Source organism: Agelaius phoeniceus, chromosome 16, assembly GCF_051311805.1.
Source record: "Agelaius phoeniceus isolate bAgePho1 chromosome 16, bAgePho1.hap1, whole genome shotgun sequence".
Lineage (NCBI taxonomy): Eukaryota > Metazoa > Chordata > Aves > Passeriformes > Icteridae > Agelaius > Agelaius phoeniceus.
In genome coordinates this window covers 12,211,377-12,226,477 of record NC_135280.1, presented here as the reverse complement: position 1 = coordinate 12,226,477, position 15,101 = coordinate 12,211,377, and the positions used below count along the sequence as shown (strand labels likewise).

Sequence of the window (15,101 nt, the reverse complement as noted above, 5' to 3'; positions counted from 1 at the left end):
CTGGATTTTGTTGACCATAAGCTGTTCAGCTGCTAAGTAGGGCAGTTGGTACCAGTGTTTTGGGATGTTTGTGGTGCACAGCTCAGCTCTTCTACTCCTCATTTCTATGAATAAAATGAACAGAGATTACTCTTTTCCATCTGCATTTATACAGGACACTGATTATATAATTTCTTCCTTGGGCACCCTCTGTTCCTGAAGCTTAACAGCACCTTCAGAATTCTTTAGTTCTCTTCAGAATAATCTAATTGACCTCAAATTCTTCAGGAGTGTTTTATTTCAGGAGTTTCCAGTCTGTCATCCCCCACCTGCTCTCACATACCAAATTTCTTTCATATTTCTCTCCTTTTATGCCTGAAGGTAGAAAATAATCCCTGTGGTGTCTCTGGGTGAAACATCTACCTCAAAATCTAAAGTTTGAATTTTTGAGTTGATTTTAGCTAACAATAGATTAGCATGGAACATTTTTGTCTCTTGACAGCTATATACCATATTTTCTATGTAAATCACTAAATATTCATAAAGATAAATTATTTACTTTGTGGGCCTGTGAGTTCAGGGAGTAGCACATGAAGAGATGTGGTGGCACTGACTCAGTTTTAGGCTTATACTTGAACTGATCCCATGACTTGTTTGGATCACTTGTAAATCTTTCTTCAGTGCACAAAAAAGTTTGTAGTTGTGTGAGTCTCATCATGTCCTGTGAAATATCAGAGATGCTCCTGATGGAATGATGCTGCTGCAGAAATGAGCACCTTTGTTTATAAAGTGTTCTTAGCACATAAGTATAGACAATTTAGATGTTAGTACTTTTGATTTGAGAACATTTGTATTACTTAGGGAGGATATTGTTGAATTTCACTTGCTAGAATTCAATTTCTATGTAGTTATTGCTGATGTAAATGATGTGTTCTGTTTGAGTTCTTTTGTTTCCTCTTCAACAGGCTTGTTGGTACTAAAACTGTGTGGTAAGGTTTATTTTATTTAACCATTTTTATGTTGCTTAAACTGTTGTCTCCTAAAAGAAATACTAGAAATACTAGCAGGAAATGGGCAATTCTCCTTTTGTTCTTTAAATGAGAAAACTCACGAAGACAAACTGAATGTAACATTAGCAGACAAGAGAAAGATGAATAATTATAAAAACAACTGGGTCAGACAGGAAAAGGAAAGAGCAAAGAGAGTGATGGCTGTCACATCATCCTTGTAGTTTTTCATTCAACCATTTTCTTTCCCCTTCTATTCTTCCCAACCCTTCTGCCCATGCAAAGCAGTGACTGTGCTGTTTTGAAATACCCATACAGAGCCTTGGCTAATGACTGTGTGCTGTACAAGCAGTAATTAATTAGGGACTGTAGGATATAATCAAAGAACAGAGATGAGTAATTTCTATCACATACTGATGGGCCAGCACTGGATAATTTTACTTTTTGGATGAGGGGCATTTTATGTTTTCTTTCCTCATCTCACCGCGGATTTGTGATTTGTTTGTTAAATCATAGCACATGGCCACGTCCTTCTGTTTTAAAGCAGAATTTTAAATCCAGGGAACGGTGTCCCTGTAAGAAGCACCATGACATAGCCTTATTTTGGTGAGGAAGAAAATCTGCACAACTTTGTTTCTGGCTCTCACACTTGTGTCAGGCAGCCTTCACCACTGATTAAACTTCTGTTCCCTCTCACAACTCAAGGCCTTTTCCATAATGGGCACCATTTATCTGGACAGAATGACCCTCCAGTGCCCATCAGCACTGCTTATGAAATGGCAAAGAGGATGAGATGTGTTCCCTGCCTGCTGTGGAGAATCCCAGTGGCCTCTGAATAAAAGCACTAATCTCATTTGAAAGGGTCTGCCTTGCTCTGCCAGCAGGCAGCATTTGGACTGCAGGTTCTGTTCCTCACCTTGGCAAACATAGAAGGGGTTAAAGGAGTTTCTACAATCTTAGAGGGAGATATATTCATTCATTATTTAAGAATAGCTAAGCAAATCTACAAATAATAATTTACTCATTGTCCATTTTATTCCAAATACATATTATCACTGGAAATGTATGCTGTTGAGACAGAAATGGATTTGATTTTCATGTATTTAAACTTCAGGTGTTCCTGACTACTTTAGAGCAGATTTAACTGATTTTAGTTTTGTTGATTGGTTTGTGGTTTTTTGTTTTTTTTTGAGAATTTAAGCTCACCCCCTTGTATTAACAATGCTTACAGTGTGCTTTATTTTGCTTTACCCTTTTAGCAGACAGATGATGCAGCACAGACCGATGGCCAGCAACAGACACAATCTTCTGAAAACACAGAAAACAAATCACAGCCCAAACGGCTCCACGTCTCAAATATACCATTCAGATTCCGGGATCCAGATCTTAGACAAATGTTTGGTGTAAGTGCTCATCATTTATTTCTGGTTTGGTTTTTTTTTTTTTTACATTTGTATTGCAATAGGTATTTTGTATTAGAGGCAGCTGGGAGGGCTGTATCTCTGATTGAGGCTGCTTAACCATTTTCAGGAAAGATTTCCCCTTTAATCTGTGTATAACCAAATATCTGATTTGCCAGTCACAACTGGGAAATGACACTGATTCTGCAGGATGTGATGCACTTGGGTGCTTTGTACTACATGCACAAAAAGCTATCTGTGGTGTTTTAAATGCATACATATTGCTGCTGTACACATCCAGATTTATCTGCCTGCTTTTATTGATTTTGGAGAGTGTGATGTTAAACACTCAGTGCCTGACCTCCTAAGTAAGGGAGGCACAGGCCGAATTTCAGCACAAAGTTCAGACCTGGGAATCCTCACCCATCTCCACAGGTTTTGTAGGTCTGCAAAAAAACCTTTGAAGGTTTTTGTTAGCGTTTTTCTGTTTGTGCTTCCCCCAGGCCACAGCTGCCTTCAAGCACATCCCCTGTGTTTCACACAGGCTCTGGACACACCGGCAGCAATAGGATTATAAACACGAGAGCTCAGACTGGCTTTCTACTCCAAGAACTCTCAGCTTTAGTGTGAAATGCCCACTAAACCTCATCTAGAAATGTACTTGATCATCTCTTGGAACCCAAGTCAGGACTGCAGTATTTCTGTTACTCTCACAGTCTTTATTCTGCCTCACTAAACCCAATTCTCTCCTGCATTACAGCTGGTTATTCAGTGCAGCACCAAGTGCCTCGTGCCTCTGCACTTCTTTCCCTCTTTCATGTTCAGATTTTTAAGTTGTTCTAAAATGTGTTTGTATGTGAGTCAGAGGATGGTGTTTCTCAGTATTTATTCCTCTGAAGGAAGCAGTCCCTGGAAAAAGAATCCTGTTGTAGTACTGGGAAATGAGTGACTGTTCTGCTGGATCTGCCTTGGTACAAGTTGCCTCCCCTGAACACAGCTTCCAGCTCATCAGCAGAAGGCATAATAATTAACCCTCCAGAGAAAAAGATGCTAATTTATTTAAACTAAACAAACCACTTAAAATAGGTTCTATTTGAAAAAAAAACATTAAATGAAAGGATTTTTTGGTAGGTATTGTACTAATTTATAAATCAATAAACACATTTCTTTTTAATGTTTCTAAGTCTTAGGTCTCAAAAGACTGACAGTGGAGAATGGCTGGAGTTTCCAGCTGACTTCCAGAATGACTTGGTAACAGAAAAATTATAGCTTCTGAAATGATAGAAAAATGAGATTTCTGTATTTGAGCGTTGAAATATTTCATATGAAATATGGCAGGTCTGCATTATGTCCATGTTAAGCACACAGTAGATGATATTTTTACATGGACACGAATGTAACAGAGGAGAATTGTTTAAATATCAAGTCTGTGTCTGAATCAAGGCTGAAGTGGAAGCTAAAACATTGATTAAATGGTGAATGCAAGAACATGAAATAAGACTAAGTGTACCAAGTGATGGTTGACTTTTCATGGTCAATTGAAACTCTTTAATAAGCTGGAGAAGGGATACTGTCCTTTCTGGCCTGTAATTGTCTATTAGATCTGAAAAGACTGGAGTACTGATTTCTGCAGTTCCTGGGACTCTTGTTGGATTATTCTCCATTTACCCCTCTCCAATTTCTGCCTTTTTGTTTAAGATACTGGGTCACTTACCAGTGCCAACACTGATCCATACTGCATGTCAATGACTTATGAAATATCACAAATGACCCCCTGCTGCATTACGTGGTCACCTCACAAGATGTGTCCTAACAGAAATTGCTGTAACATTTATTCCCTTCCTAAGGCAGATCCAACAGGGCCTTTTCCTCTGGGACAAGCAGCTGGGTTCAGCTTTTTTCTGTGCAAACAAGGTCTAGGGACTTGAGTGCTGTTGGAGGTCAATAGGAATAACAGTCACTTCTAATATTATACTAAAAATACAATTTTGAGCAGAGGAAAAGATCCCCCCAAAGTGAGTATCCATTCTAGTTTTCCAAATTTTGCTCCAATAAGACAAACCTTCTTAGGGAATAATGGTTACCCATTTCAGCAAGGGTGGAAAGAAATCCTCAGTCCATGAAGCCAGCAACAAAACTCCCACCTGATTTAATCTTATTCCTGTAATGCAGAAGTGACCAAACTCCTTCACCTCTTCTGGAAAATGCTGAAATTTGTGACTTTTACTTCACTGTGCTCTCAGTTTAATGCTCTTTCCTCTCTGTCAGGGGCTTCACTGAGCTTCAAGTTCCTCTGTGCAATGAGCAGAATGATGCACACAATTTAGAAATAATATTGATCTGACTCCTTTTGATCTGTCTTTCTTTTTGTGTTTAAAATATTTGGGTTTATATTGTTTAACATTTGTGAAGTTCTGCAGTATTTCCTGAAACAAACCTCTGTGTTGTAAATGATAGAAGAGTTGAAGTTATCGAATTTTCATGTAACTTTTTCTGTTTCTTTGCAGCAATTTGGTAAAATCTTAGATGTTGAAATTATTTTTAATGAGAGAGGCTCAAAGGTAAGCAGTTTAATTCACCTGTGGAATTTTTTGTTTTGTTTAAAATATATGAGTAAAAGGAAACAACTGCACTGCTGTGACAAAATAATGTCTGAAATTTTATGTTAGTGAAAACATCTTCTGAGCTGTCAGTCAGTTTTCTAAGCAGTATGAAAATCATTGGACTCATATCTTTTAAAGGGGGTAATTTTAACTATTCCAAACTGTCATCTGTTACATGGGAATGTTGATTTTTGCTGTCCTTATTCTTCAAGGGTAATTATTTCATTTATTTTATGAGTCCGTAGTTATTAAAGATATTCGTAGGCAGGTTTGTATTAGTACAGGTATTTTTTTTCCTTTATCAAAATGAAAAATGACAATGATACCTAATAACTATCCTCTTTAGTAATTAGCTAAGAAAATATGTGATTGTTTCAGTTTAAGTGCAGATGTTTTCCTCTTTAGTTAAAGCCTTAGTACACCAACCCTTTGAAAACAATCTATTTTAGCATTTATTTTATTAAAAGAGTTCTTATTGTATTGCAAGCTTTTAATATTTTTTTCCAAAAATTACTTTGCCTTAAATGCATACTTCAATTTATTCAGTATTTAAGAAATAAAGCAAGATAGAATGGCCAGGACTGCATCAGCTGGTGCAAAACTGTAGCCCAGTGTGTTCACCTGTGCTATCAGCTGCATTATAGGGGTTTATGTCTGTCATATGCATATCTTTTTTTTCCTTTTCTTGCCATGTCAGACACACTAAAAAGTTTATTCACGAATGTTTCAATCTTCCTGTAACTCATATATCATTTATTATTGGTGATGGAATGTTATCCCAGCTCTATAGCCTGTCATTAAAGAATCATATACATCAAAAATCTATCTTAAATCAGATGTATTTTAATTCTGTTAATATTTATTTTCTGAAATTAAAGCCTTCACTTTTTTTTAAAACCTAAATGGAACAGCTGAAGTCTCCTTGTTTATTACTCAGACATTAATTAGTCCCCTTGCCTGCCAGCCCAAACTCAGTTGGAACATTCATCACTTTTTCAGTAAACAACTAAAATGGATGGAATTTGGTAGCTTAGAATCTCCTACTCTGGCCAAAATTTATTATTGTTAAATTATGGTTGTTCAACAATGTTTGCAAAATGCATGGATTGTCCAGACCTGCTGCTGCTGCATAATCCCATTAATTTCCAGAGCCATCCCCCACTGGCACCTTTGCTGCTTGTGCTGACAGGGTGGAGCTGAGCACACCTGGGGGGAGTTGAAACTTTTGTTTAGCCACTAAATCTTCCCCAGGTGGGCGTTTTAACCACCACACCTGCACAAGTGTAAGGATTTGTTCGAGTTTTGGGGGATGGCATAAGGAGATGTTTCCAAATTGAGCTTTTTGTTTTGACGTTGGCTTTGCAGCATGAAAACATCCCAGTGCCTTGTGCTGAAGGCAAGATCCTGGATAGCGTGGGAGAAGGAAAAGCTTTTCCTGGCTGGGTTTGTAACATCCCTGCCTCATTACACACTTGGGTCAGACCTGTTCAAGGGTGCTCCTGCTCCCCCAGGGCTGCAGCCCAGCTGTCTCCAGGGAGCTGCTGGAGGTGCCTGAGGCAGGGCTGGGTGCATCCCACAGCTCAGGCTGCTGCCTCTCCCCCTGCTCAGAGATAGCTCAGCTACAGAGTATTGTCATATTTTCATATTTTCATTTGCCAAAGTATCTTTAGAGTCTCTCAATTAAGTGGAAGGTTAAGGAAAAAAGAAATATTAGGAATGAGAGGGACATCTTTTTTCTGTTCTTTCTTTTTGTTTTTTTTTTTTTTCTTTTTAATCTGATCATTTCGTGTCCATTCTGTAGGAATTAAGATGCACCAGATTAAAGTCCCATTCCTGGCAGTGCTTATCTATGTTTTCATAAAATCCCACTGAAACTGAAAGGACTACTAAGTGGTTTCAGACTGAGTACAGGTAACAAAGTTTGCAGGATCAGAATTCAAATTTGTTTCTAGCTGCAGTTTGGCATAAGAATTGCTAAAATTGTTTTTGTTTCTGTTTCTTTTTCTTTCTTTTTAGTCTAATAGTTAATGTTTTAAACAATTGTTGCAAAAACAACAGAAGGAATCTCATTCTCATGCCATAATAGTTAAGAAAAATGGAGTTGCATATTCAAAAAACATAATATTAGAACACCACTGTAAAGTATAACATCATTTTGCAGAAGGGAGTCCTTCCATAAAAGAAAACCCTAAATCAATCCAAGAGTCATACTCCAAATTTGTACTTAGTTGAATGTGTAATCATAATGAAGAAAGCTTTGCTAAAATATACAGCAGCACTGATGACTTTTGAATTTTTGACCATTTTCTATCAGTTATAAATCAATGCTCTAGACAGCTCTATATATACATTCAGAAATCTGTTTATGTGTGTATTTATTACTGTGTATCTAGTGTATATTACATTAACACCTATTTCTTCAAATAAGGAGAACTCCAAAGTGCCTCCCAAATTAAATCAGAACCTTCTCACATACTAACTTGGCTATTATTAAATCACTCAACAGATTTTAAAAATAAAAGGCATCTATTTGCATTACCAGTTAATAGAATGCAGCTGTTAACTCAGCTGCAAATTAAATTGATGCTAAAATGTTTTTGTAGGTATTTGAATGTGTGATGGGTGAATCTGTGTTTTGTTCTTGAGTTTCTCTGTCAGCCAGGTAAAGTTAAAGATTTGCATAAATAGTAAGAGCTTAAGTTAAGTAGTGTTGATTATGGGAATAAGTACAACATAAGAAATTAAAAAATGACAATGAGTATTATTTTCAGAATCTTTGAAGTTCCTGTCTTATCTTGGCTTGTGGCTCCACTTTGTATGTTTTTCTAATTTTTTAGTATAATTAGGTTTTTATCTTTCTCTTGAGCTGTTTGAACAAAAGTTAACTGGTAGCACTCTGAGCTGATGAGAGTGACAGACGATTTTGACTAAACTCCCACCAAATGTTTGCAATTCCAAGAGGGGACAATTTCTCAGGCAAGATAATAGGAAAAAAACAAACAGAATTGGGGGAATTTCTGCTACTGAATGGAGTTACTCTGCTTAGATCCATGGACCCAGTGATGTTTTCTGCTGTGAAATTTTCTTAATGGTATCCTAAATTAGGAGGGCTTTTTACAGAGCTTGAACAAGATGGGACAAAGCATTTGTAGAAGAAATAAAAAGTTGAAAGTTGAGGATGGGTTTAGGTATAAGAAGAGCCTGTACAGGGATCTAAGCCATGAAGATTAGAGCTGAGGAGGGGGATTTGCTTTCTCTCACCAACCTGGTGCTTTGGGAAAAAGAGAGATTTCCCTCCTCAGTGCCTTGTGGCAAGTGAGGTCGTGGCCTTGTGCTAAAATTGTGGAGAAACTGTGTGGAATCAGGAGCTGTGAGAATGGCTTCAGCTCAGGCTTCAGGCTGGGTTTAAACAGGAAAAACGAGTAGCTGTGCTCAAGCTGCTTTAGAGAGACACTGCTGTACATAAATGGCCCTTTTTACATTATAAATAGGAATAAATAGCTCATTTCTTTGAGTTACTTGAGCAGGTGAAAGAACCCAAATAACCCAGGGAATTATCCTGAGAGTTGACTAATTAGTTCTGCAGTCCATACCCATTCTTGTTCTCACTGCTTGGTGTCAGTTTTGCCTTAGTTTGATATTTGGTTTCCCCTTTGTGTAAATGAATGTAGAAATGTCTTCCCTTTCTTTTTATTATTATTTTCCCCTTTTTTTTTTCTTTTAACCAATCACTTTGTGTAGTAGGAAGCACTGCAGAGAGTGTTCCTAGTGGGTGAACACTGGTAAAACTCAGCAAAGGCAGAAGAGTGGCTGATTGCTCAGGAGCAGAACAGAGTTCAGGCTAAAACAGAAATAAAAAATAAAAATAAATGCGGTTTTAGGACCACTTAAACTACGGAAGCACTGCCTGTGTGCAAAGCACCACAAGCAACTTCTAAATAGGTCTGGGTGTGAAGGCTCAGGGATGTAGAGGAGGGTTTGTTTGGATAATTTTGGGAGGCATGCAAAGGCATTGTAGTGCTAATGCAAGAATTACTTCAAAGGGTTGGTGTATGTTTCTAAAATGTTCTTCACTGTCAGATTTTTCCAAAATATTTGCCATTTTAAGCAGTGTTTAATTTAACTCAGGGCATGAAAGGCATTTTAGTAGGATTTAAGTGTTTGTTTTAGTCTAGTATTATAAAGGAGGAGATTTGTTATAAGCAGAGTTTCAGATTTGTCCCACTAGCATGGGATTCTGGAGTTTTACCAATTGCATGTTCTATACGTGGAAAATAATATGCAGAACAAGTAAATGAAGCAGTTAAACTTATTCAAAACGTTTGCATTTTTCTTCTTTTATCAGAGTTTCTTTTTCTATTCACATCATGTGATTTTATTTGATCTGTTAATACAAGAAAGTTTATACTTTGTTCTGAAAGTACTTTTGTTTTGTTGGTGGTTTTCTTTTTTTTTTTTCCTTTTTTCCTTTTATAAAAAAATAAGTAAAGGCTGTATAGTTTGACAAAAGTTTAAGTTACCCTAGTGTTGCATGGGAACAGTGTTTCTTATGATCACAACAGCATGACTAAGTAGGCAATGTTTAGAGTATATTGACATTCAGTGTTGAATTTTGTGCACATGTTTTTTATTTCGTTGAGATATCTGCATGTCATTAAAATGTGGTTCATTTTCTTTTCTCATTAGTTCATTTTTTTCTATGTGAAAACACTGTAATTTATTTTAATTTCATTTTCTTATTGTTAGATTTATTTTCCTCTGTAGTGACATGTAGAAAGGTATTTTTGGTATCATTCTTTGACTTTCTCAGAGGGTATTATCTAACTGATGACAGGGAAAAAAAAATTTGTTCACATTTGTTGCTTATTTATTGCACATCTCAATACAACTATAATTTTTCTAATTTGCATGTTACAGAAATGAAGCGAGGACAAGAAAAATATTAAATTAAAGAGAGAGAACATAAGCAAACAAGTGGTCATTGACTGAAATAATAATGTGCATGTTGTTTTCCCCCCTTCTCCCTCCTGCATGCAGGGATTTGGTTTCGTAACTTTCGAAAATAGTGCTGATGCGGACAGGGCGAGGGAGAAATTACACGGCACCGTGGTAGAGGGCCGTAAAATCGAGGTGCATGTTCAAAATATTTTCCTTTTCATCTTTTTTATAAATGTCTGCTTCACTCTCATTTGTTGTTTCAGATGCATCATTGGTGTCTTCTGTGTGCTCCCCTTTCCCCTTCCCATTGTTTATATATATATTTATATATAAAGAGAGAGAATCTGGCCTTACTTGGGTTTTTTATTATGATTTCTTTTGTAATTATTATTATTATTATTATTATCATTGTTGCTGAAAGGTGGATGACAGATTTGAAAACAAAATAAAAAGAAAGCTTTAATATTTTGAAGTTATTATTTTGGATGTTTTGTAAATCAATGGGTGCAGTAGATTCCAAAAAAACAGCCAACAAAAAAAAATTAGAAAAATTGAGAACAACAACAACAAAAAAAAAGTGTGACAGACAAAACAAAAAACAAACAAAAGGTTGTTTTTTTCTTTTTTTTGTTTTCCTTTTTTTTTTTTTCCTTTTTTTTTGGTTTTTTTTTTTTCTTTTTGTTGCTGCAGGGTTGATGTGGGATCCACAGTGGCTTTCAAAAAATTCAGATTGGGAAAGAAGCATCCAAAAAGATGCACAAGAAACAAAGCCAGACTAGAGAGCGAGCAATTGTCACATTTAATTTTCAGGAAGCTGGGTGGCCTGAGCCGTCCCCATCTCCAAAAACCTCCAGCCACGTTTGCCGTGCCACTGGATCCCCTTCAACACTGCCTCAGTCATATTTGTTAGAATTTAAAAAAAAAAAAAAAGAAAAAAAAAAAAAAAAGAAAGAATTACCAATTGAAAATGCTGTCGTCTTTTGAGTAAGATGTTGCATATTTTGCCTTTTCATTTTCCCCCTCGACGGTAGCGCTTAGGGCCCTCACCAAACTCTCAGTAACCATGGTAACTGTATACATACCCATGCTGGCGATGGTGCTGAATGGTAAGTGGAGAAGTCCATCTGCCGTTTCACGTATTTAGCGCTGATATACCACGTGGATTTTTTTGACTTGTTGTATTAAGTTTTCTTGATGCTACATTTTTTTCTATATATTGGTACGCCTGTAATTGAGTGTACGTTTTAAGCAAGCCTGGGAGGCACTGATTGGATTGAGGATATGACTTCGTGCACATCTTACTCAGATTGTTAACTCCATATTGTGTTAAATAATGCACCCTCTTTTTATCCTTTTGTTAGCTGTGATTTTAAAGCTTGAATGATTTTGTTAATTCTTGCAATGAAAAAGGCTCTTGTTCCAAGTGTTGAATGCTAGATGTTGCTTTTCCAATGGTACTTCTCTTCTAAAGGGTTATGTTGCACACTGCTAAAATTCGTTTGTCCCTTTTTTGACATTTTCTTTGTTTCCTTGTACCTTGTCTCTTTCCTTTCTACTCCACTGCATGTTCCTTCATATAATCTTTTTCTTTTTCTTCTGTTTTGAGTATTTATTGTATCAGTGTTATCATGGAATACAAGCATGCTCTTAAGTCTTAAATTATGCAGTACCTTTTAATTTGCTTTTAATGTCTTTTTATTAAAGTTTAAATGATATGATGTTGCTTTATTGAAATGATTTGTAAGTTAAAATGGTTATGAAAGTAAATGTAATTATAAATAGTATGATTTTGTTATGCACCTGTTGCCTTCTATAAATTAAATTGCATTTTATTTTCACATGACTAATAGCAGTAATAATGCATGCCTTTAATAGTGACACGGGCCCTGCCTGTAACCCTTTCTAATCCCCTGTTCTATGTGCTTAGGTAAATAATGCCACAGCACGTGTAATGACAAATAAAAAGACCGTCAACCCTTACACGAACGGTAAGTGCATGAGCCCCTGCTCGGGGTGACTGTCCCTGCATGCCACCCCCCAGTCCTGCTCAGCAGGGCACTCACTGCTCCTGGGGGCTCCCACTCTGCACTCCTGCCTCCCTGGGACACCATGGGGCTGGGCAGGAATGCCACCTCTGCAGGGCTTGGCTGATGCCCAGCCAGGTGGGCAGAGCACGAATCCCCTGGCTGGGATCCCAGTGCTGGACCCCAAATCCCTGTGGCTGGGATCCCTGTGTTAGACCCCAAATCCCTGTGGCTGGAATCACAGTGTTTGACTCCAAATCCCTGTGGCTGGAATCCCAGTGTTGGACCCCAGATCACTCTGGCTGGAATCCCAGTGTTGGGCCCCTGGCTGGAATCCCAGTGTTAGACCCCAAATCCCCCTGGCTGGAATCCCAGTGTTTGACTCCAAATCTCCATGGCTGGAATCCCGGTGTTGAGCCTCGAATGGAATCCCAGCATTAGACCCCAAATCCCCCTGGCTGGAATCCCAGTGTTAGACCCCAAATCCCTGTGGCTGGAATCCCAGTGTTAGACCCCAAATCCCCCTGGCTGGAATCCCAGTGTTAGACCCCAAATCCCCCTGGCTGGAATCCCAGTGTTGGACCCCAAATCCCCCTGGCTGGAATCCCGGTGTTAGACCCCAAATCCCAGTGGCTGGAATCCCAGTGTTTGACCCCAAATCCCAGTGGCTGGAATCCCAGTGTTGGACCCCAAATCCCCCTGATTGGAATCCCAGTGTTGGACCCCAAATCCCCCTGATTGGAATCCCAGTGTTGAGCCCCAGTGGCTTTTGTGGAGGACATGGGCTTGGTGAGAGAGTCATGTTCTCAGCTTTGTGCAGTGATAATGTAGTGATGGGGGTTTGGGGGATGGAGGGAGGGAGACCAACAAGAATGTCTTTCCTGTAGAACCTTTTAGTCCCAGGGCACATATCTGGTCAAAGATCATTTTCCATATTTTCCTTCCACAATTTGTTAGAAGAAGGGAGACTGGTACCAGGTGCTGCTTCCATCTTCCTTCTTTTCATTCTAATGGAGAAATTAGAATTCCAAGCTATCTAAAAATGAAATTAATTCTAATACTGACCTAAGTTGGTGTAATGTACATTTATGACAGAAAAAGAACGGACAGTTATTTAAAGCATTTGGAAACAAAAAATTTTTTTAAAATGTTTCCTTTGGAATTGCTGGATCATGTGCTTGAGTGTGCCATTACTGGTTCAGAAAATTCAAATTCAAACAAGTTCCTAACTCAGTCATGTCAAACAATAGCACAGGAACTGAAGTTTATTGCAATTATTCTTTTAGTTCTGCTAGGCTCTGTAGTTGTTGGTATTTGGTTTTCAATTTAATTCAGTTTTTCCCATCCAGTGGAAAGCAGATGAAATGTGCACATAAAGGTTTCCTGAGGTAGATTAGACTCTTTTCCTGAGGTAGATTAGACCCTTGAAATATAATGGATCGTATTTTCTGTATTTGAGGTCTCATTAGGGAGGTTTTACTAAAATCCAGGGCACACAGTGGCTTTATTTTTTAATAAAGCTCATCATTTTCCTGTAACACAGTAAAATAAAACACAGTGATGGTTTTCATGTGACGTGATAATTGATCTAGTTAAAATGATCTGGAGAAGAAGGGGCTGAATTTCCTCATGCTTTCTTAGAAGCTGTTTTCTTCCTCATTTTGAATGTAGATGTGAGGCTTGGCAAATTATGCAGATGGGAAAATCTCCTTGGTTTTTATTGGTTTTGAAGCATCCCAGTGAATCTAGAGAGAGACACGAGGCTTGACTGGATCTCATAAAGCGATTTTGTTGTAATACAGAGCTAAATTAACCATGTGCATATGAGGCTATGAACTCTGCCTGCTATATTGCAATGATAAAAGTAGTTTTTCTGTAAATGATGATGCATATTTTGTATTCATATTATCCTAAGGCTACGAAAATGTTCATGAGCAAATAACTTTACATATCAGCACAGGCAGTGCTGAAGGAAGGGAATGCTGGCAATAAGAGATGGGAGATTTGAGCCATGTGGTTTTGGAGGAAGTTCAAATCTATGTCCTGCACTGCAGGATTGCTTAGGTCACACATTCTCATTTATTAATGTCCAAGACCAGGATGAACAAAATCTGCTGTTAATTGTTTCCCACTTGAAGTGTTTTGTTTGTCATTTTCCATCCCTGTTCCATCAGATCCAGATCTCACCAAAAGTATGAAATAGCCTGTTCAGTGCATAAATAAGTAGCATTTATTTATTGTGAACCAGACATCCAAGGTGCTGCATGCAGAATATTCTCACACACACCTTTTGCCAGGTATCCACCGAGTAAACCTCTGCTTGCAATTCATAGCTTTTGATTGTTTTCATCTTTTTAACCTTTTTTTTTTTTAATGTCTGAAGTCCCCTAAAGTAAACACACAAGGACAATCACGTCCCTCTTGCATAATCATCCCAAGCAACAAGGAATGAAGTGTAAGGGGCTTCATTTGCTTATACTATCAGTCATCCTGGCATGGTACGAGTTTAGTTCTTTATCATTTTGTCAGGAATTAACCACTGCCAGAGCTGATTATTTATTCAAGATTATTGTTGTCTGAAGTAAAGGGCTCATTTTTTAAATAAACTATAAGGCCAGTTTTTTCCACCAGCGCGTTAGAATTTTCAGAATTTCTCCTGATGCAGGTAGCCAGAAACATTTTGTTTGCACATGCCTTTATGTTTGCTTCAGAACCACTTACTTTTTAATGCCTCTCTTTATCTTTCCAAGTGTGTGTTGTGACTGGCATGTTGTTGGCAGGTATTCAAAAGGTAGTTGGGGCACATATTGTGTTCCATCAAAACGTCAGGAACTGACATTTATTTTAATTTAAAAACAAGATACACTCTGTTTTGTGTTTCATTCCTGAATACAGCTGGTTGTTTGATAACAGGGCTCATGTTGTTAATAGGATTGCAGAAGTCAGTAGATTTCAAGGCACAAAAACTTGGCTTTTTTAAAGAATATATACAGCTTTGTTCAAATAAGTGGTGTGCTTTTGTGTCCTAAATGGTCTTTGAAATAAGTATGCTTTCCAGTGACTTTTGACTCCCCAAATGAGCAGCTGCTGGGAGAGCTTTTTCTGTGGGTTTGTTATCAGTCAGGATGATTTTGATGGCTCACCTCGTGC

The 15,101-nt window shown here is 37.9% G+C and overlaps 1 protein-coding gene across 43 annotated transcripts in view; it reads left to right on the top strand.

The window, feature by feature from the left end:
- The window catches only part of RBFOX1 (RNA binding fox-1 homolog 1), a 1,204,921-nt gene that overhangs the window by 1,107,901 nt on the left and 81,919 nt on the right, over positions 1 to 15,101 (top strand). For all 43 annotated transcript variants that reach the window (XM_077187091.1, XM_077187084.1, XM_077187083.1 and 40 more), the window contains 4 exons: positions 2,246 to 2,389; positions 4,894 to 4,947; positions 10,027 to 10,119; positions 11,855 to 11,915. In XM_077187091.1, coding sequence (XP_077043206.1) covers positions 2,246 to 2,389; positions 4,894 to 4,947; positions 10,027 to 10,119; positions 11,855 to 11,915 — 352 coding nt within the window. The remainder of the gene's footprint in view (positions 1 to 2,245; positions 2,390 to 4,893; positions 4,948 to 10,026; positions 10,120 to 11,854; positions 11,916 to 15,101) is intronic.